General features: G+C 43.3%; 2 protein-coding genes and 2 non-coding genes across 4 annotated transcripts in view; 3 read left to right on the top strand and 1 right to left on the bottom strand.

Moving 5' to 3' along the window:
• Nucleotides 1-1,304, bottom strand: part of polr1a (RNA polymerase I subunit A) — a 129,308-nt gene extending 128,004 nt beyond the window's left edge. The window contains exons 1-2 of the mRNA XM_048603059.1: nt 1,244-1,304; nt 427-548 (exon numbers count right to left, since the gene is read on the bottom strand). Of these exons, the coding sequence (XP_048459016.1) occupies nt 427-548; nt 1,244-1,304 (183 nt within the window). The remainder of the gene's footprint in view (nt 1-426; nt 549-1,243) is intronic.
• Nucleotides 1-20,603, top strand: part of ptcd3 (pentatricopeptide repeat domain 3) — a 292,712-nt gene that overhangs the window by 253,655 nt on the left and 18,454 nt on the right. Inside the window, exons 2-5 of the mRNA XM_048598351.1 lie at nt 7,206-7,350; nt 10,548-10,598; nt 15,393-15,482; nt 17,012-17,040. Coding sequence (XP_048454308.1) covers nt 7,221-7,350; nt 10,548-10,598; nt 15,393-15,482; nt 17,012-17,040 — 300 coding nt within the window. The 5' untranslated portion in view covers nt 7,206-7,220. The remainder of the gene's footprint in view (nt 1-7,205; nt 7,351-10,547; nt 10,599-15,392; nt 15,483-17,011; nt 17,041-20,603) is intronic.
• Nucleotides 10,174-10,311, top strand: LOC125484998. The gene has a single exon (XR_007263783.1). It is a non-coding gene; the product is annotated as a small nucleolar RNA SNORD94 (small nucleolar RNA).
• On the top strand, nt 14,878-15,015 carry LOC125485003. The gene has a single exon (XR_007263786.1). It is a non-coding gene; the product is annotated as a small nucleolar RNA SNORD94 (small nucleolar RNA).

The following is a 20,603-nucleotide window of genomic DNA, read 5'->3' as shown; positions in this document are numbered from 1 at the left end:
TTGGTGACAAGAAAAAAAAAATCAATCAAGATGGACATCTGTCACTTGCTCGCCTCTTCCATTAACTGCTGCTGTTTTCCTGACGTTTTGTTTTAAAAACCGGCCTTTTCATCGGCCTAATTTTCTCATTTTCTTTTTACCATTATTTTGAAATTGCACTCACCCTTGCAGACAATGAACACAGCACTGGATCAAACACTTCCACCACTAATTCATTCCATCCTTCTCCAATGTGAGAAACAACTCTTTGCTTCTTACCTAATTGTCTTGTCTTTTCATGATATTTCATTTATTTTTAAATACCATACAGCCACACTTTTGTAACAAGTCCTTTGGGATACATTTTATTGAAGTCCTTCTGAAAGGGTATTAGGCACATTAACTAATGCCCATATGGCAACATTTACTGATCAGTTTCACACCTACCTGGGAAACCCTGTTGTTCACTCGATTGTTCAGAATAATTAAAGTATGTTCATTCAGTGCAGTCTGGATTTCATCCACAGTGGCATTTGAATTTTCCTCCAGCACCTGTTCAAAATAAAATTCTATTAAACCATAAGGAAATATTGAAAATATGTCTTTTTCTACACTTAGAAACCTCTCTACTACCATGGTTCATGCCTAAGCATTACCATTCACCAAGGCAAGTCACAGTAGCAGCGGAGTTCAATTCAGAAATACACAACACACTGCAGTGACTAAAATCATTCTCAATAACTCTGCACGTTTATCTACCTAATACTGGAGAGATGAACTACTTTAGAACTGTTCTGAAGAAGAGTCATACTGGACTCAAAACATTAACTCTACTTCTGTCTCCACAGATGCTGCCAGATGTTGGATTTCTCTGGCATTTTCTAAATTTATTGCAACTTCAAACTCTGGTCTATGCTGAGTTAATTAGTCTCAAGGCAAGATAGTGATAAACGAAGTCTTAATTTATACTTGTGCCTTTCATGACCTTTAGAACTCCTGAAGAAGGGTCACTGGACTTGAAATGTTACCTCTGCTTTCTTGCCACAGATGCTGCCAGAGCTGCTGAGTTTTTACAGAAATTTGATGCTCGCCAATTGATGTACTTTAATGATGTTAGTCACAGGATAGAAGAGAGAAAGAAAGCCAAGATATCAGGCAGAACGCATCGCCTCTTCAAAGTGCTTTGGGATCTTTTAATGATGATTTTAACGGGATTTGAGGGGCAGACAGGGTCTCAGCTTAACATGTCATCCAGAAATAGTACCTTTAACAGTGAAGTTTTCTCTTAGTGTTGCACTTAGTGTCAGCCGAGATTTCTTTCTCATGCTCAAATCTTCAGAGTGCGATAACAAGGTGCAGAGCTGGATGAACACAGCAGGCCAAGCAGCATCAGAGGAGCAGGAAGGCTGACGTTTTGGGCCGAGACCCTTCTTCAGAAATGGGGGAGGTGAAGGGGGTTCTGAAATAAGTAGGGAGAGAGTGGGAGGCGGATAGAAGATGGATAGAGGAGAAGATAGGTGGAGAGGAGACAGACAGGTCAAAGATGCGGGGTTGGAGCCAGTAAAGGTGAGTGTACGTGGGGAGTTAGGGAGGAGATAGGTCAGTCCAGGGAGGACAGACAGGTCAAGGGGGCGGGATGAGGTTAGTAGGTAGGAGGTGGGGGTGGGGGTGGGGCTTGAGGTGGGAGTGGGGCTTGAGGTGGGAGGAGGGGATAGGTGGGAGGAAGGACAGGTTAGGGAGGCGGGGACGAGCTGGGCTGGTTTTGGGATGCAGTAGGGGGAGGGGAGATTTTGAAGCTTGTGAAGTCCACATTGATACCATTGGGCTGCAGGGTTCCCAAGCAGAATATGAGTTGCTGTTCCTGCAACCTTCAGGTGGCATCGTTGAGGCACTGCAGGAGGCCCAGGATGAACACGTCGTCTGAGGAATGTGAGGGGGAGTTGAAATGGTTCGCGACTGGGAGGTGCAGTTGTTTAGTGCGAACCGAGCGTAGGTGTTCTGCAAAGCAGTCCCCAAGCCTCTGCTTGGTTTCCCCGATGTAGAGGAGGCCACAACGGGAACAGCGGATGCAGTATACCACATTAGCAGATGTGCAGGTGAACATCTGCTTGATGTAGAAAGTCTTCTTGGGGCCTGGGATGGGGGTGAGGTGTAGGGGCAGGTGTAGCACTTCCTGCGGTTGCAGGGAAAAGTGCCAGGTGTGGTGGGGCTGGAGGGGTGTGTGGAGCGGACAAGGGAGTCACGGAGAGAGTGGTCCCGCCGGAAAGCAGATAAGGGTGGGGAGGGAAAAATGTCTTTGGTGGTGGGGTCAGATTGCAGATGGTGGAAGTGTCGGAGGATGATGCGTTGGATCAGGAGGTTGGTGGGGTGGTACGTGAGGACAAGGGGGATTCTGTTTTGTTGTTATTGCGGGGAGGGGGTGTGAGGGATGAGGTGCGGGAAATACGGGAGACACGGTCGAGGGCATTCTCGACCACTGAGTGGGGTAAGTTGCGGTCCTTGAAAAACGAGGACATCTGAGATGTACGGGAGTGGAATGCCTCATCCTGGGAGCAGATGCGGCAGAGGCGAAGGAATTGGGAATAGGGGATGGCATTTTTGCAGGAAGGTGGGTGGGAGGAGGGTATTCTAGGTAGCTGTGAGAGTCGGTGGGCTTGAAATGGATATCGGTTTCTAGGTGGTTGCCAGAGATGGAGACAGAGAGGTCCAGGAAGGAGTATTAGGGATGGTCCAGGTGAACTTAAGGTTGGGGTAGAAGGCGTTGGTGAAGTGGATGAACTGTTTGGGCTCCTCGTGGGAGCACGAGGCGGCGCCGATACAGTCATCAATGTAACGGAGGAAGAGGTGGGGTTTAGGGCCAGTGTAGCTACGGAAGAGGGATTGTTCCACATAACCTACAAAGAGGCAGGCGTAGCTTGGGCCCATGCGGGTACCCATGGCCACCCCCTTTGTCTGTAGGAAGTGGGAGGAATCGAAAGGGAAGTTGTTGAGGGTGAGGACGAGTTCGGCTAAGCAGATGAGGGGGTCAGTGGAGGGGGACTGGTCAGGCCTGCAGGACAGGAAGAAGCAGAGGGCCTTTAGGCCATCTGTATGGGGGATGCAGGTGTGTAGGGACTGAACGTCCATGGTAAAAATGAGGTGTTGGGGACCGGGGAGTTGGAAGTTCTGGAGGAGGAGGAGGGCGTGGGTGGTGTCATGGACATAGGTAGGGAGTTCCTGGACTTCTGTTTGAGTCATGACTAACATTCTATTGCTAGCTGAGGCACTATAATTGGTATCAAGCACTAAGGTGAGAAAGCGGAAACCATCAGGGACCCTGGCCCTATTTTACATTCAGAAATCCCAGCCAGATGTGCACAAGTCTAAATTTCAGGTGAGACAAGCTTTGGGCTTAGCTGTGATGTCCCCAAAGCTCAAATAGCCTACTGGAGTTGACTCTCCAGGCTTATAAGTATTAAATACTTAGACAAATTATCAGTATCCAACAAATAATTAATTACTTCAGCACATGGAGGAAAATTACCTCTAAGCATCATACTTTTCATAACTGCTGACAACCTTATGCCTACTGCAAACTGCTTGGTAACCAAAATTACTTTTAGAGTGTAATTACCATCCTGGATAATGCGCCAAGCCATCCTCCTACCACTGGCAAGCTTTCTGAAAACATCAAAGTGCCATTTCTACCCCTGAACACAAACTCTCTCCTTCAAACCATGGACCAGGTGCAATAGCAGCTTTTAAAGCTTATTATTTAAGGCACACATTTAAGATGCTGATTGCAGCCACTGAGGGGAACAAGTATTCTTCAATTTTGGAAGAGCTTTAACATCAAGAATGCAATTGACGTTATCTTGGAGGCCTGGGGTGATGACAGTAAGGACTGCTTGCATGCAGTTTGGTGGATGCTTCTCCCAGATTGTTTCCATTCATTCATGGGACATGGGCATTGCTGGCTAGACCAGCATTTATTGCCCATCCCTAATTGCCCACAGGGCATTTAAGAGTCAACCACATTGCTGAGAGTCTGGAGTCACATGTAGGCCAGACCAGGTAAGGGTGGCAGATTTCCTTCACTAAAGGACATTAGTAAACCAGATGGGATTTTCCTGACAATCGGCAACGGTTTCATGGTCACCATTAGACTCTTAATTCCAAACTATTATTGAATTCAAATGCCACCATCTGCCATGGTGGGATTCGAACCCAGGTCCCCCAAACATTACCTGGATCTCCGGATTAATCGTCCAGCAATAATACCACAAGGCCATAGCCTACCCGATAAAGGCTTTGATCTGTCAGAGGAGTTCCCAAGAATCAAAGAACATTATGTTGATCTTGCAAAGAAAGTTGGATTTGAAGATGTGGAGAATGAGAATGTTGGAAAGCTGCTCGAATCCCACTGTGAAGACCTCTCTACAGCCAATCTGATACAGCTGATTTACAGACAACCTCTTCTGGATTAACTAATTTTCGCCCTAATCCTGCAACCACAACTGCACCTGATGATGACGATGATGATGACCCTCAGCCCCTGCATTAACAACAGAGCAACCTCAAAACCTCCTCCCCCATCAAGTCATCTTGACATTTTTTTGAAGTAAGGTGTTAAATTTACCTTTATTTCACTATTAGATATGAATTAAACATTTATTCAAACTGTGTTAACTTTTGTGTTAGGCTAATAGTGATTTTTGAGCAATTTTGAGTAATATTTTTTGGTGGTCTGCTCCTAGCCCTGCTTTATTTCTACAGCGCGATGTTGCACAAATGCAACTATCATGTCATAGCAAAACCGACTGCACCCATCCAGATGCCTTTTAAATGTTGTAATTGTACACGTCTCCACCACTTCCTCTGGTTAGCTTGTTCCAAACCCCAGACCACATGAAAAAGTCTAATGAGGATTTACTTCAATGGTGTTGGATCAGCAACAAATGTTGCCCAGGATACTGGTAAAATTCCCACACTCTTCATCAAATACTGCTATGGGATTTCAATGTAATGATGCTGAAAAGAATGTTGCTGAAGCTGTTGTCATCGTACATTCATCAGGGCAAACACAAGAATGCCAAATTTCAAATTATTCACAACAATTTATACTACAGCTGAAAAGGGACCAATTTCCAGGCAAATCAACTCTGATTGATCAAGACATGGTATTGGAGGAAACAAATGGGGAACAGTAGGGTTACCATGCTCCCCAGTAATTTTTAAAAAACGTGTACGTCTCAAACATTTTCCATTTGGAGAGAATGGCACTCTCTGTATTAATGTATGCTGCTTCGAGCAAGCATTATTGAGCTATGTTGCAAGCTCAATCGATTATCTCAAACTGTTAGTGTAGAGTTGCCATAGTACTACCGGACCATAGGGTTGCTCTCTTATTACAGACAAATGACTGATGGTGTTTTAACCCAAGGGTCACCACATTTCAGGCAAGAAGAGAGGTTAAGGAGGAGTAATCTTAGTAACCTCAGCCAATGCAGATTGAGCCCACACTTTTGGGGTTCCTCTCCAATACAAACCAGCCATCCGGCCAACTGAATTAACTGTTCCCCAACTGCATTAGTGTAGCTACTTGCACACTCAATTACTTCCCATTGATTTCCCCACAGCAATTCATCAGCCAATCAGAGGTGACTTGCTATTTAATCAGAGATAGTAGGAACTGCAGATGCTGGAGAATCCGAGACAACAAGGTGCAGGGCTGGATGTTCACCTGCACATCTGCCAATGTGGTATACTGCATCCGCTGTACCCAGTGTGGCTTCCTCTACATCAGGGAAACCAAGCGGAGACTCGGGGACCGCTTTGCAGAACACCTACGCTCGGTTCGCAACAAACAACTGCACCTCCCAGTCGCGAACCATTTCAACTCCCCCTCCCATTCCTCAGACGACATGTCCATCCTGGGCCTCCTGCAGTGCCACAACGATGCCACCCGAAGGTTGCAGGAACAGCAACTCATATTCCGCTTGGGAACCCTGCAGCCCAATGGTATCAATGTGGATTTCACAAGTTTCAAAATCTCCCCTCCCCCCACCGCATCCCAAAACCAGTCCAACTCGTCCCTGCCTCCCTAACCTGTTCTTCCTCCCACCTATCCCCTCCTCCCACCTCAAGCCGCACCTCCATCTCCTACCGACCAACCTCATCCCACCCCCTTGACCTGTCCGTCCTCCCTGGACTGACCTATCCCCTTCCTAACTCCCTACCTACACTCACCTTTCCTGGCCCCATCCCCGTCTCTTCGACCTGTTTGTTTCCTCTCCACCTATCCTCTCCTCTATCCCTCTTCTATCCGCCTCCCACTCTCTCCCTATTTATTTCAAAACCCCCTTCCCCTCCCCCTTTTCTGATGAAGGGTCTAGGCCCGAAACGTCAGCCTCTCTGCTCCTATGATGCTGCTTGGCCTGCTGTGTTCATCCAGCCCTGCACCTTGTTGTCTCGGATTCTCCAGCATCTGCAGTTCCTACTATCTCTTGTATGGGGTACTTGCTTTTGTAATCTATGACCCTGTTAATAACCTGAGGACACTGTGCTTTATTAGCAGCCTTCAACTTCGCCTGCTGCCTTCTGACCTGTGCATATGTATAGATTCCTCTTCTCATACACACCCTATATATATTGTCTCTCCACGTTCTTGCTACCAAAATGTCTCACCTCACACTTCCATGTTGAACTTTATCTGCCACCCATCCACCCACTCCAACTTGACTGCCATTTTGGAGTTCCACACTGTTCTCCTCAGTTTATAGTGCTTCCAAGCTTTGTATCATCTGCAAATGTTGAAATTGTCCCCTGAGCCCCAAGTCTAGATCATTATATGAATCAGGAAATGCAAGAGCCCCAGTACTGATTCCCGGGCAACCCCACTATAAATCTTCAACCAGGTTGAAAAATATCCATTGACCATTACTGTGTTTTCTATCACTCAACCGATTTTGTATCCACATAATTTTATTTTCACTCGTTTTGGAATGTAAGCATCACCAGCAAAAACTTGTCGTAAAAGCATGAAGTCCATTTGATCTGCAATGACACTCATTGATCCTATTATCCAATTAATGATACTCTATCATTCATTCCCTGCAACCTGCAATTCTTTCCTTTCCAGATGTTCACCCTTGTGTTGCTCTGAAAATCTTGAGTCCTGAGTTGTTATGAGACCTGGATTCTTATTGATATTCATTTAATGAACTTTTCATTTCTTTTGAAAACAGGAGCTGCTGAAGCAAATGGCTGAACAAAAGGTGCAGCCAAACTTGTTAACTTTTAATTCTGCAATGAAGAGTCTCCGAAAGTGTGGTTCAATCGCAAAAGGACTTTCCATCCAAATACTTAATGAAATGAAATATCTAAATATAGGTATGACCATTTTCCTTTTTTCTTATATTCCTGTAACCAATAAGTACAACTTTTGGCAAATTGATAATGCCGATGTTAATTATAATTGTCAAAAAGAAAACCCTATCTTTACCGCGTGACCAATTAGCCATATGACCATTTCCCCACAGTCACAAGGTCACATTCTTAGACTAATTCATAAAAGCTCCTTTAACAGCACCTTCCAAACCCACAATCTCTATCACCCCAAAGGATAAGGGCAATAAATGCATGAACATTATCTTCAAGCTCCCCTCCGAATCATACACCCTCCAAATCATGACTTGGAATTATTAATGCTGTTCCTTGACTCTTTCTGGGTCCAATCTCCTCCTAACAGTGCTGTTGTGTATCTACACTATGTTAGTGTCCCTTTCTTGTGCACAACTATAGTTAGGCAATAAATGCTGGCCTTGGCATCAATACTCATAATGCAGAAATTAAAAATTTCAAAGAGCTCTGGTCTATAACTTTATCTCAACTGCCATTGCACCACAATGCATTGCAGGCCCACACTTCCCTGAAGCTGGAGAGAGAGAGAATCAGCTTCTATCCCAGCTGTTTGTTGCTGTTTGTGGGTGTGGATATTAACAGGGTCAAGCTGGGCTGCGAGTTTAGTAATAATTTCACACACTAAGGCTGATAGCCTGGGAAAGGTGGAAGTGAAAAAGAAGAAAAAACTGTCGCAACTCAATCACATTTTTCACGTTTCAGGGAAGTGCATTGTGGTGTGCGTAAGGGCAGAATGAGGTGTGCAACCAGCTGAGCTGCATCACAAAGTAAATCACTGCCCCCTTTGTGAATTTCTTTTCTGGACGCCAGGAGTATTTCCAGTCTCCAAGGGTGTACACTCAGTTAGGATGACCAACATTGACAAGGGGGCCTCTGATATGTCCACCTTCTTCCTCAACCTAGGATTCCCCAGCACTGTTGCTGACAGGACCCTCAGCCAGGTCCGACCCATCTCCCGCACTTCAGCCCTCACTCCCTCTCTCCCCTCACCTAACAGTGATAGGGTCCCCTTTATCCTCACTTACCATCCCACCAGCATGCACATCCAAAGGATCATTAGCTGTCATTTCCACCACCTCCAGTGAGATGCTGCTACCAGACACACATTCCCCTGCCCTCCCTTGTCAGCCTTCCTCAAGGGCCATTCCCTTTGGGACATCCTGGTCCACTCCTCATTCTCTCCTAACACCCTCTCCCACAGCACCTTCCCCTGCAACCACAGAAGGTGTAACACCTGTCCGTTTACTTCCTCCCTCCTCAGTATCCAAGGGCCCAAACGTACCTTCCAGGTGAAGCAGCACTGTACCTGCACCACTCAGTCTAGTCTACTGTATTTGCTGCTCACAATGTGGTCTCCTCTACATTGGGGGAAGAAAGCATACTCTAGGTGACTACTTCACAGAATACCTGTGTCCTGTCTGCAAAGAAATCCTGACCCTCCCTTTGCCTACCACTTCAACACACCATTGTTCCCTGGCAACATCTCTATCAGGCTTGCTGCAGTGCTCCAGTGAAGATCCGCACCAGCTGGCAGAATGCACCTAATTTTCCACTTGGGAACTCTACAGCCTTCTGGGCCTTCATATTGAGTTCAACAATTTTAGGGCCTGAGCACCCTCTCCTGTGTCCCTATCCCAACCCTCACGCAGCAGGCCTTGTTATCACGTAGTCTGTTATGACGCACACAACCCATTGTTAGCCACTAATAGTCCCCATTGGTGGCTATTCATTCTCCTAGGCTGATCGTTATCCATTCCTTTGCCGAACTGGTTCTCTTTTTGGGCTCTATCTCCACTTACCTTTCACTCTTTACCCCCTCCTAAACCTTCTGCATAAAAACCAACTTTTTTCTAGTTGCCTTTAGCCCTGAAGAAGGGTCACTGGATCTGAAACGTTAACTCTGATTTCTCTCCACAGATGCTGCCAAATCTGCCGAGTTTTTCCACCAATTTGTTTTTTATTTTCAATTAGCATAAGCCAAGATTCATAAATACTTGTCGTAGTTGAATTCCCATAGCAGACATCACGATCTTAAGGTGAAATAGGGTGACGGGGCAGAGTAGAATTGGATTAAGGAACAGGGGTGTAATTTAGTGCCAAGTTGGACCTTTTTTTAATATCAATTTAACAACATAAACTCAACTTGCAGTAGCTTGAAGAACCAAGTCATGAAAGTTGGAGGGAGAATCTGACTCTCTCTATCCCTCTGCAGTTTGTAATGAATGGAGAGATACAACTGAGCACTGAAGCAACACCACTGGTGGACATGTTTAATTACATTACAGGAAAATGTGTCATTGTGGTAATGTCACTGGATTAGTAATGCAGAGGCCAATGCTAGTGCACTGGGCATATAGGCTTAAATCTCACCAAGGCATGTGCTGGAATTTAAATTCAATTCACTGAACAAATCTGGAATTGAGAGTTTGTTTCATGGCCACCATTACGAACTATCTTCAATTTTTTATAAAAATTTGTTTGGTTTGCTCATGTCCTACACGTGATTCTCGACATTCTAGGCTTGATTAGAGGCTGTCCTCTGAAATGGCCTTGCACAGTACTTAATTCAAGGACAATTGGAGATGGGCAACAAATGCTGACCTCATAATGATAACCACATCCTAGGAAAGAATAAAGGAACAAAGACGCAGTTGCATTATAAATGTTGGTTCAAGTAGGAATTTAGGATGAGGGAAAATGTGCTCTAATATTGTCAACAGGAGTTGCATTTTTGTAGGCAATCAGTAATTTTCTTTTCCAGGCATATGTGTGTGAGATAAGCAGATCAGGCTGCTGGCAATGATGATTGGCGCAGGGGTACGGACCTCAGCTGAATAATGGGAGCTGAGTGTGGGTGTTTCTCGCTCAGTTTGCATGTGGCAAGTTGTTTGGGAAGCATCTACACGAGAAAGTCGCCTAGATCTGAGCCAGGGCTTTACCAATTTTAAGTGTGACTTAAAAGAAAGGCAACCCTAAATTTGTTAACATGAATACTGTTGAATTCGCTGAGAGTTGTTTTGGTGGCTTAGTTTGTCTGTGTAATTTAGCTGAAGGTTTTAGCACATCAGGGTGCCTTCAGTCCTGGTCTGATATTCTCCAAATGTCAAACATATATCAGTGCACATGAGTTCTAATATGTGCTTTTTCAAAAATTCTCTTTTTTTTAGAACCAAGTTTGGCTACCTTTGATCATCTACTTGCTATATTCTATAAACCTGGTAAGTAAACACAAGTATAATCTAAAATTTGAAATTCATGTGGAATCCAGAAAGATGGGCTGGATGAGTCTTTTTTTTTTTGGTTTTCTTGGTGTGGTTTCTATTTATAGTGTCACATTTTTCAACAGGAGGTTTCCCTTTCTTGTGTCCAAAAGAAAAGTCATGTCTCCTGGATTGTCTATTGTATGCCTTATGGCTATCCTCGTACTTTTGTACCTGGGACCGAGAATATCCCATCTGCCATGATGTGGACAAAACAGGCCATTCAGTCTAATCAGTTCACGTCAGTATTAATATGCTCCACAAACCTCTTCCCATCTTGCCTTGTCCAAATCTATCATTGTTATTCGATTCCCTTCATACACCACCCGCCCACTCCCCCATGTGCCTGTCTAGCATCTATTCTGTTCACTTCACCTGCTGTGATAGCAGGTACCATGCACTCTCATTACGTTCAAGATGTCAGCGGAGTAAGGCTCCTGAGCTGGAGCTTGTCCGCTCTGTCCGTTTCTTTTCTTGCTTTTTCTCTTTTTTTATTTTTCCTTTGTACCTGCCTCTTGTCCACAGATGGCATCAGTGACGATGAGACGAAGCCCAGTGCGGATCCATCTGCCTTTACTTTCTTTTCTCTTTCCCTGCTTTCTTTTTACTTTAACCGTACTTGCCTTCTGTGGAGAATGCCTGGCACCTTCAGTGGTAGCTGTGTTGCCAAGATCCGCCCAGTGCAGTCTCATGGTGACGTTGTCATCAATAGATGTAAGATGGCACTGAAGAATGGTGCAACAATTTTTGCAGTGGCAACGCAGCGAGGGTACATGGGCCGGTGATGGTCTTAGCAATGGGTGGAAGAACCCAGATCCAGGACCAAGGCTAAGCATTTAAGGATTGTAATGCTAAACATCTAACTTTATTTTCTACTTTATATCTAAGATTTTGTACCAAGGTACCTTTTATCTAAGATGACACTGGAGAGTAGCAACTTCATACACTTTTCACTATACTCCTGCACTTGAGTACAAATGACAATAAAACCTAATTCTAATTCTCTCAAGAAAATAAGTTTCTTCTCAACTTACTCTATAGTTTCTTGTGAACTATCTTAGAACTTTGGCTTCTAGTTAATCTCTTCTCCACAAGAGGAAATAATCTTTGTATGCAACATATCAAAACCTGTTCAGAATTTAAGATTCTGGTTCACCTCTGCCACCAGGTCCACGGTCCCCTGAGAGTGGCAATACAAATGATTAAGGTGGTCAAGAAGACATATGGCATGCTTGCCTTCATTGGTCAGGGCATAGAGTATAAAAATTGTCCAGTCATGTTACAGCTGTATAGAACCTTTAGTTAAGCCACACTTGAAATATTGTGTACAATTCTGGACATTACACTACCAGAACAATATGGTGGCTTTGGAGAGGGCACAGAAATGGTCACCAGAATGTTGCCAAGTTTGGAGGGTATGAGGAGAGATTAAATGAACTCAATTTGTTTTCACTCGAAGGTTGAGGGGCAACCTGATAGTTTACAAAATTATTAGGAGCATGAAAAGAATGGATAGTTGGAATCATTTTTCCCAGGGTAGAAATGTCAATTACTAAGGGACATGGGTTTTAAGGTAAAAGGGAGTAAGTTTAAAGGAGATGCAAGAGGCAAGGTTTTTTTTTGTACTGAGCGTGCTAAGTGCTTGGAATTGGCTGCCATTGGAGGCGGATACAATAGCAATGTTTAAGAGGCATCTCGACAGATAAATGAGTAGGCAGGGAATAGAGGGATACGGACCGTATAGAAGCAAAAATTGTTCAGTTTGGAAAAGGCGTCATGTGTTGGCACAGTGGTGGGCCAAAGGGCCTGTTCCTGTCCTGCACTACGGTTTCCCCAGGGAGATAATTTGGCTTGTCCCCCTGGATCATTTTGTCCCTTCCCTCCTATCCCTGTTCTGGGGGCTAGACGTTGATGTTATATCAGTCACCCATCTTGCCACTCTTAGATGGATGTTGTCCCATTGCCCACCTTCATGGGTTAGTTTTCATTCCTTCTAAGAAGAAAACTATTTTAGAAAACATACATTGATAATAAGGTGTATTTGGCATCAGATGAATTGATGCCAATTAAATGCACATCGTGACCCCTCTCTTTTGTAATTCTCCCCTTTTGTTTTCCCATGATAATAGTTTGAAAAGTTATTTATTGGGACAATAACTGTTAAATGAAATCTCGTGCTAGACGGTAAATACTAGGAAAATTCAGTTTTTAAGGGACCTCAATATCCAACACCTAGGATGAAGTCATCTGGATCCAGAGATCGGCCAGCCCATAGTTTGATCAAGTTGCTTAGTGTGTTGTGTTTGTAATTTCACTAAGTTTCTCTTCTCCTTCCATCTGATTTACAGCTATTGCTGGGATTTTTTTTGTATACTCCATAATGAAGACAAAAGCAAAACGTTCGTTCATTTCATCTGTCATTTTATTATTATCTGCTATTAAATCCTCATACTCTCGCTCTAGAGCACCAATGCTCACTTTACGCTCTTCTCCTTTTTAGACATTGTAGAAACTCTTGCTGTAATATGCTTTTTCACATTTCTAATTAGCTTTCTGTTATACTCTTGTTTCTTCCCCTTGATTAACCTTCTAGACATTTTTTGGTCCTTGCCCAGTCATTTGACTTGACGTTCGTCTTTGCAGTTATGTTTTTTCCTTAAGTTTGATACTTTCTGGTGGGTTCCAAAAGATGCTGCAGTAAGATGCTGTGAACAATTCATCAAGGCTACTATCACCAATCTGATTATGTAGATTTAAATCAGTCATGATTATTGCCATCAATTTACCCAAAGAACGGTACACAGGATCAGGCCCAGTGGTCCACTAAACCTGCACTGACACGTGATGTCTTTCTAAACTAATAAATGTTTTCCTCTACGAATTCATATCCGTCTGTTCCCTGTCTATTCATGCATCTGTCGTGACGCATCTTAAACATTACTATTGTTCCTGCTTCTACCACCACCTCTGACAGTGCATTCCTAACACCCTTTTGCCAAGAGGGTGGAGGCATTGGAGAGGGTACAGAAAAGGCTTACCAGGTTGTTGCCTGCATTAGAGGGTATTAGGTTATGAGGAGAGATTGGACAAACTTGGTTTGTGTTCATTTGAGTGTCAAAGATTGAGGGCCAATCTGATAGTTTACAAAATTGAGAGGCATGGATAGAATGAGTAGCCTTTTTTTCCCCAGAATAGAAACGTCAGTTACGAGGGAATGTGGGTTTAAGGTAAAAGGGCAATTTTAAACAAGTACCCAATATTTATTCTTTTATGTTTTGACCTACATTGTACTGTTGGGGGGGTGTGGGGGGGTGCCTGTAGACTAATGGTCTGTTACTACTTCTATTACCCACCTCCACTTAAATTGATTCTGCATCCTGATCTCCTGAAACAACGTAGTCTCAAGCTATTGTGCAAATATTATCCTTGTTTTACAGTGCTATGCCTCCACTTTTACCTAGCTTCCTATTCACTGTAAATGTCATATAACTCTTCAATATTCAGATCCAGTCCTTGCCATCCTGAAGCTATGTTTCCATACTGGCTGTCAGATCACATTTATTTACTTCAATGTGTGCTGTCAATTAATTTATGAACGGCCTGTGCATTCAGATGCAGAGTCTTTCATTTTGTCTTTGTTATCGTTGTACCATTTTAATCTTGTCGGTGCATTCTTCTTGATTTTCTCTCTGCCCCTCATTTCCTATATTACTGTTTTCCTTTTTGATATGTCACATCTTTCCACATTTGAGCCCTTTCCTCCAATATTGAGTTTAAAAAATCTCTCTACTTCCCTAATTATGCAGTTTGCAAGAACACTACTTAACATGGTTCAGGTGTTGATCTTCCCAATGGTACAGCCAGTTTCATTTTCCCAATACTAGAGTGCCACATATTCATCTCTACTTAAATGTACCCTGTACCAACTTACATGTGTCTCGGGTACAAATCTCGAATGAGTAACAAATACTGGCCTTGCCAGCAATGCCCCCATCCCATGAAACAAAAATAGTCAGAATTGATCCCTTTTAGCATCCTAAGTAATAAAGGCAGCATCAGAATGTACTGATGCCCCAAATAGTGCCCAGAATGAACACGATTGCTCTCGTTAATCACAACTGAGCTGGAACTGATCCTTCTCGATAATAAATTTTATGTAATAATCCTCTACTCTAATCTTTATCTGGAGAAATCATGAATTGACTGCTGTGTATCATTGGTGAACATGTGGAGCAGCTTGGCAGTGATGAGTGGCGCAGGGGTACAGACCTCAGCTGGATAATGGGAGCTGAGTGTGGGTGTTGTCTCTTCAGCCTGCATGTGGTGGGCTTTAAGTAGCACCTACACAATAAAAAGTCGCCTATGCCTGAGCCACTGCTGCTGTGCTTTTTAAAAGGTGTTAGATGTGAAGTGGCCTCGCAGTTTCACACAATCATGCAGGCTGAGAGCAAAATACCTCAAACCACACAGTGTTTGAAAAGGAAACCTATCATTGCTGTGACATCCGAGCTGATGTTTAATCACGAATATAAATGAAAATCATTTACTCTACAGTGCCATTCCATTCCGATCTGTCGCATGTTCACGTTCCTGATTCTCGCCTGGTGTTTCTTCACAAATTCACTTGCAGTTTGGCATTTACTTTCATTGCAGATCTGGGGATGCCACAATTTGTGGTGTGTTTTTATTGCATTTTAATGATGACCAGACTTCCCCTCCAGTGTGCTAACAATTTCCCTTTTTACCTCCCAGGCGCAGTTACCCGACCGCACACTGACATCATCTTTGAGGTGCTTGATGAAATAGAGGGGAAGCATTTTGAGGCCCGGGATCCTGATGATGGTATGTGAATACAATAAACAACAGTAGTACATCCTGTGGTTGAACTAAAGTCAATGAAATAGTAAAGACTTATTATTTTTCTTAGTAAGTCTCCTGAATTCTTCCATTGTCATTTTATTTTTGACATCTGGTTTGTTTCTGAATTACTGACAGATTGAATCAAGTGGCAAACCACATTTCAGGCTAACTATCTTCTTGGTCAACCTTAAAGGATTTTTGTCTTTCTTGCTGTTCTGCACTCATCCAGCTTTTTGTTTTAAACGCAGTATCATAAAATCTGGTCTCTGTTAGTGGTGTTGGGACTTGCAAATCTGTGTGGACCATCTGTGTCCTTTTTAAATTCAATGATACCTTTTTTGGGATTTATGCATTGGTCATATTTGATGGGGGTCAATCTCTGCGTGTTATATGCCTCAATGAATTGCATTAATTCAGTGTGGGTCAGCCTACAACAAACTGCAGCAGTTGTAGCTCAATACCAACCTTCTCCAGGGCAGTTAAGGATAGGCAGTAATAGATGGCCCAGCCAGTGACATCCACATTCTCTGAACCTCTCCACCATGTCCACATAACTGAAGTTCCTTATCTTTGAAGCCGTTGTTGTGAATCTTTTCTGCACACTCTTGGTGCCCAGAACTGGGGACACAACATTCCAGTTGAGGCTGAACCAGTGTGTTATATGCATTCTTCATAATTTCCTTGCTTTTGTACTCCATGCTACTGTTTTGAGTCTGTGTCCCTGATGCCTTTTAACTGTTTTCTTTACCTACCCTGCTCCCTCACATGATTTGTGCACATGTACCTCCCAGGCCCTCCTACTCCTGTACCCTTTATTGTATATGGTTTCTCTTTAGAGTCCATTACAGGAGGGAGAACTTCGCAATTGTCTGCATTAAATTTTATCCACTATTTGGTCTGTCTTTTTGAAGCCCATGTATATCCTCCTCACCATTCACAGCATTTCCAAGTTTTGTCAACCGCGCATTCAAAACATGAAGATTGCAAGAGTGAATAATAGGTGAAATGAGGATTTTGCAGTAATGAATTTGTAGGGATGATGGTTAAACGTAGGAAACTGCAGCTGGTTTTAATTAAAATGTGCCATGGATCTCTAAGAAGGGGTGTGGAGGGGATAGTTTATTTGAAGTAGATGCAATAAGTACTGGCCAGGTTATTAATGCAGACAAAATTGAGGCAAAACTGTAATAGCATTGCCATTAGGTGAAAAGCTATCGGTCCATAGTCGCAAAATTATTGGCTATCAAAAATAATCTTCGTGTCATTGTGTTGAGGTGTATTTATATAAAGCAAATTAAACCAGGAATGTTGCAGAAGTAACAGCTTGGCTTGTCTGACAATAAGAAGGTTGTGATTTTGAGCCTTAGTAAATTGGTCGTCCTGCATTGTGGATGAAACATTTAAACCAATGGGTGCAGAAAGATCCCTTACTGAGGTCTGAACAGCATTCCTTCCTGTACTAACACTCTTAACAATAATGCATTAACTGGTCTCATTTCCTTTCCCCACAGTGAACTTCTTTATCAGTGCTATGAGGCTGGTAAGTATTTCACTCTTTCTGACACATTTATCCTTGCATGAATGAAGCAACTGTTTCTACTTCCACTTCTTTTCAGTATCAATGATGCACACTAGTGTCTGTGTGATTATTATATTAACTGTTATTTTTAAAAAGTACCCTACTATCTCTCATAAACCCATGGAATGGTGATGTTATCTGAGCGGAGATGGTGAGGTGTGTCTGAGTTGGAACAATTCCTTTCCAGTAAATGTGGCGCTGGTGCAAAAACAGAAGTTGCTGGAAAAGCTGGCAGCGTCTGTGAAGAAAAAAATCAGAGTTAACGTTTCTGGTCTGGTAACCCTTCCTCAGAACAGGCTATCCAGACCAGAAACTTAAACTTAAACCAGAAACTCTGATATTTTCTTCACAGATGCTGCCAGACCTGCTGAGCTTTTCAAGCAACTGGCTCTGGTGATTGACTGCTGCACCTTTCCAACGGTCCTCTGACTTTGTGTAACCAGATTTAAAGCTAAATACAACTGGCATTTAAAGTGTTTCAGTTTTAGAAGCTTTTCAAAGTGGAAAAGTAGTTGGAATCACAGTATCATTATGCTGCAGAAAGAGGCTGATTGTGCCTGCCCTGTTCTATTATCAGATGCCTTTTCCCATATCCCTAAATGCTATTTCCACCCAAATGCCTCACTTAAACCTGCCTACACCATATTTTAAGGCAGTGTATTCCACACCCTAACTGCGTGCTGAGTGCAAACATTTTTTACTCTTATCACCCTTGCTTGGTTTTGCACATCACTGTTAATCTGTGTCCTTTCATTTTTTTTTGAGTGGGAAGGCTTCTCCCTATCTTCTGTATCCATCCCCCTCATGATGTTGAAAACCTCTGTCAAACTCCTGGGAGAGAGGCCAAGAGGAGAGCAGTCCTAACTTCAATCTATTCTCATATCTGAAGTTTCTCATTCCGGCAACCATTCTTGTAAATTGTTTTTCTGCCCCCTCCCCCTCCAACTATCAAATCCTGCCACAAACCCCAAAATAGCCCAAATAATCCAAGTTCTTGCCTGCATATGCGCACATTTGTGTACTGTAGTTGTCATTAATATATACTTCATAGCTGCTGGAAAACATGAAGTTTTATAGCTGGCTCAAATATTACACAATATGGAAATTGACCCGTATTGGGTTGTAGAAATGTCTGTGGAGTTCAAGCCTTAAATACTTGACAAAGCGTTGAGTCAGCTTGTAGATTATTGCAAACAATGGAAGTAATACAGAAAGCTGTGAAGAGGTTAACAAAGGACAATAGATATCATTACTTGAACAAAAACAGAAGTTGCTGGAAAGCTCAGCAGGTCTGGCAGCATCTGTGAAGGGAAAAATCAGAGTTAACTTTTCAGGCCCGGTGACCTTTTCTCAGAACTTCTGTTTCTGTTCTGTGGAAGGGTCACCAGACCCGAAACAGATTTTTGTTTTCTTCACAGATGCTGCTAGACCTAAGCTTTTCCAGCAACTTCTGTTTTAGTTCCTGATTGACAGTATCTGCAGTTCTTTCCGTTTTTTACATCATTTACTTGAGTCTGAGGAAGCTAAATCTGTTGAATAGAAAAATATTTGGGCATTGAAGTGAAGGAAGCAAGTGTGAACGAAAGATTGTGTAGACCTGAACTGGGAGAACTAGTTATCAGTATTACGGTGGCAGAAAGGACGTTTGATGAGGACTTGTCTACTGAGGTAGTATGGGCTGAGGTTAGAAACAGGAAAGGAGAGGTCACCCTGTTGGGAGTTTTCTATAGGCCTCCAAAAAGATCCAGAGATGTAGAGGGAGGGTTGCAAAGATGATTCTGGATAGGAGCGAAAGTAACAGGGTAGTTGTTATCGGGGACTTTAACTTTCCAAATATTGACTGGAAACGTTATAGTTTGAGTACTTTAGATGGGTCAGTTTTTGTCCAATGTGTACAGGAGGGTTTCCTGACACAGTATATAGATAGGCCAACAAGAGGCGAGGCCACATTGGATTTGGTACTGGGTAATGAACCAGGCCAGGTGTTAGATTTGGAGGTAGGTGAGCACTTTGGTGATAGTGACCACAATTCAGTTACGTTTACTTTAGAGATGGAAAGGGATAGGTATATACCGCAGGGCAAGAGTTTATAGCTGGGGGAAAGGCAATTGTGAGGCGATTAGGCAAGATTTAGGATGCATAGGATGGAGAAGGAAACTGCAGGGGCTGGGCACAATTGAAATGTGGAGCTTGTTCAAGGAACAGCTACTGTGTGTCCTTGAGAAGTATGTACCTGTCAGGCAGGGAGGAAGTGGTCGAGCGAGGGAACCGTGGTTTACTAAAGAAGTTGAATCTCTTGTCAAGAGGAAGAAGGAGGCTTATGTAGAGATGAGGCGTGAAGGCTCAGTTAGGGCGCTTGAGAGTTACAAGTTAGCCAGGAAGGACCTAAAGAGAGAGCTAAGAAGAGCCAGAAGGGGACATGAGAAGTCTTTAGCAGGTAGGATCAAAGAAAACCCTAAAGCTTTCTATAGGTATGTCAGGAATGAAAGAATGACTAGAGTAAGATTAGGGCCGGTCAAGGACAGTAGTGGGAAGTTGTGCGTGGAGTCCGAAGAGATAGGAGAGGCGCTAAATGAATATTTTTCGTCAGTATTCACACAGGAAAAAGACAATGTTGTCAAGGAGAGTACTGAGATACAGGCTATTAGACTAGACGGGATTGAGGTTCATAAGGAGGAGGTGTTAGCAATTCTGGAAAGTGTGAAAATAGATAAGTCCCCTGGGCCGGATGGGATTTATCCGAGGATTCCCTGGGAAGCTAGGGAGGAGATTGCAGAGCCTTTGGCTTTGATCTTTATGTCGTCATTATCTACAGGAATAGTGCCAGAAGACTGGAGGATAGCAAATGTTGTCCCCTTGTTCAAGAAGGGGAGTAGAGACAACCCTGGTAATTATAGACCAGTGAGCCTTACTTCGGTTGTGGGTAAAGTGTTGGAAAGGATTATAAGAAGTAGGATTTATAATTATCCAGAAAGGAATCATTTGATTAGGGATAGTCAACACGGTTTTGTGAAGGGTAGGTCGTGCCTCACAAACCTTTGAGTTCTTTGAGAAGGTGACCAAACAGGTGGATGAGGGTAAAGTGGTTGATGTGGTGTATATGGATTTCAGTAAAGCATTTGATAAGGTTCCCCACGGTAGGCTATTGCAGAAAATACGGAGGCATGGGATTGAGGGTGATTTAGCGGTTTGGATCAGAAATTGGCTAACTGTAAGAAGACAGAGGGTGGTAGTTGATGGGAAATGTTCATCCTGGAGTTCAGTTACTAGTGGTGTACCGCAAGGATCTGTTTTGGGGCCACTGCTATTTGTCATTTTTATAAATGACCTGGATGAGGGCGTAGAAGGATGGGTTAGTAAATTTGCGGATGACACCAAAGTCGGTGGAGTTGTGGGTAGTGCAGAAGGATGTTGCAGGTTACAGAGGGACATAGATAAGCTGCAGAGCTGGGCTGAGAGGTGGCAAATGGAGTTTAATGCGGAAAAGTGTGAGGTGATTCACTTTGGAAGGAGTAACAGGAATA

The sequence above is a fragment of the Rhincodon typus genome, chromosome 1, assembly GCF_021869965.1.
Source record: "Rhincodon typus isolate 14 chromosome 1, sRhiTyp1.1, whole genome shotgun sequence".
Taxonomy (NCBI): Eukaryota; Metazoa; Chordata; class Chondrichthyes; order Orectolobiformes; family Rhincodontidae; genus Rhincodon; species Rhincodon typus.
This window is presented reverse-complemented; position numbering and strand designations above follow the sequence as displayed.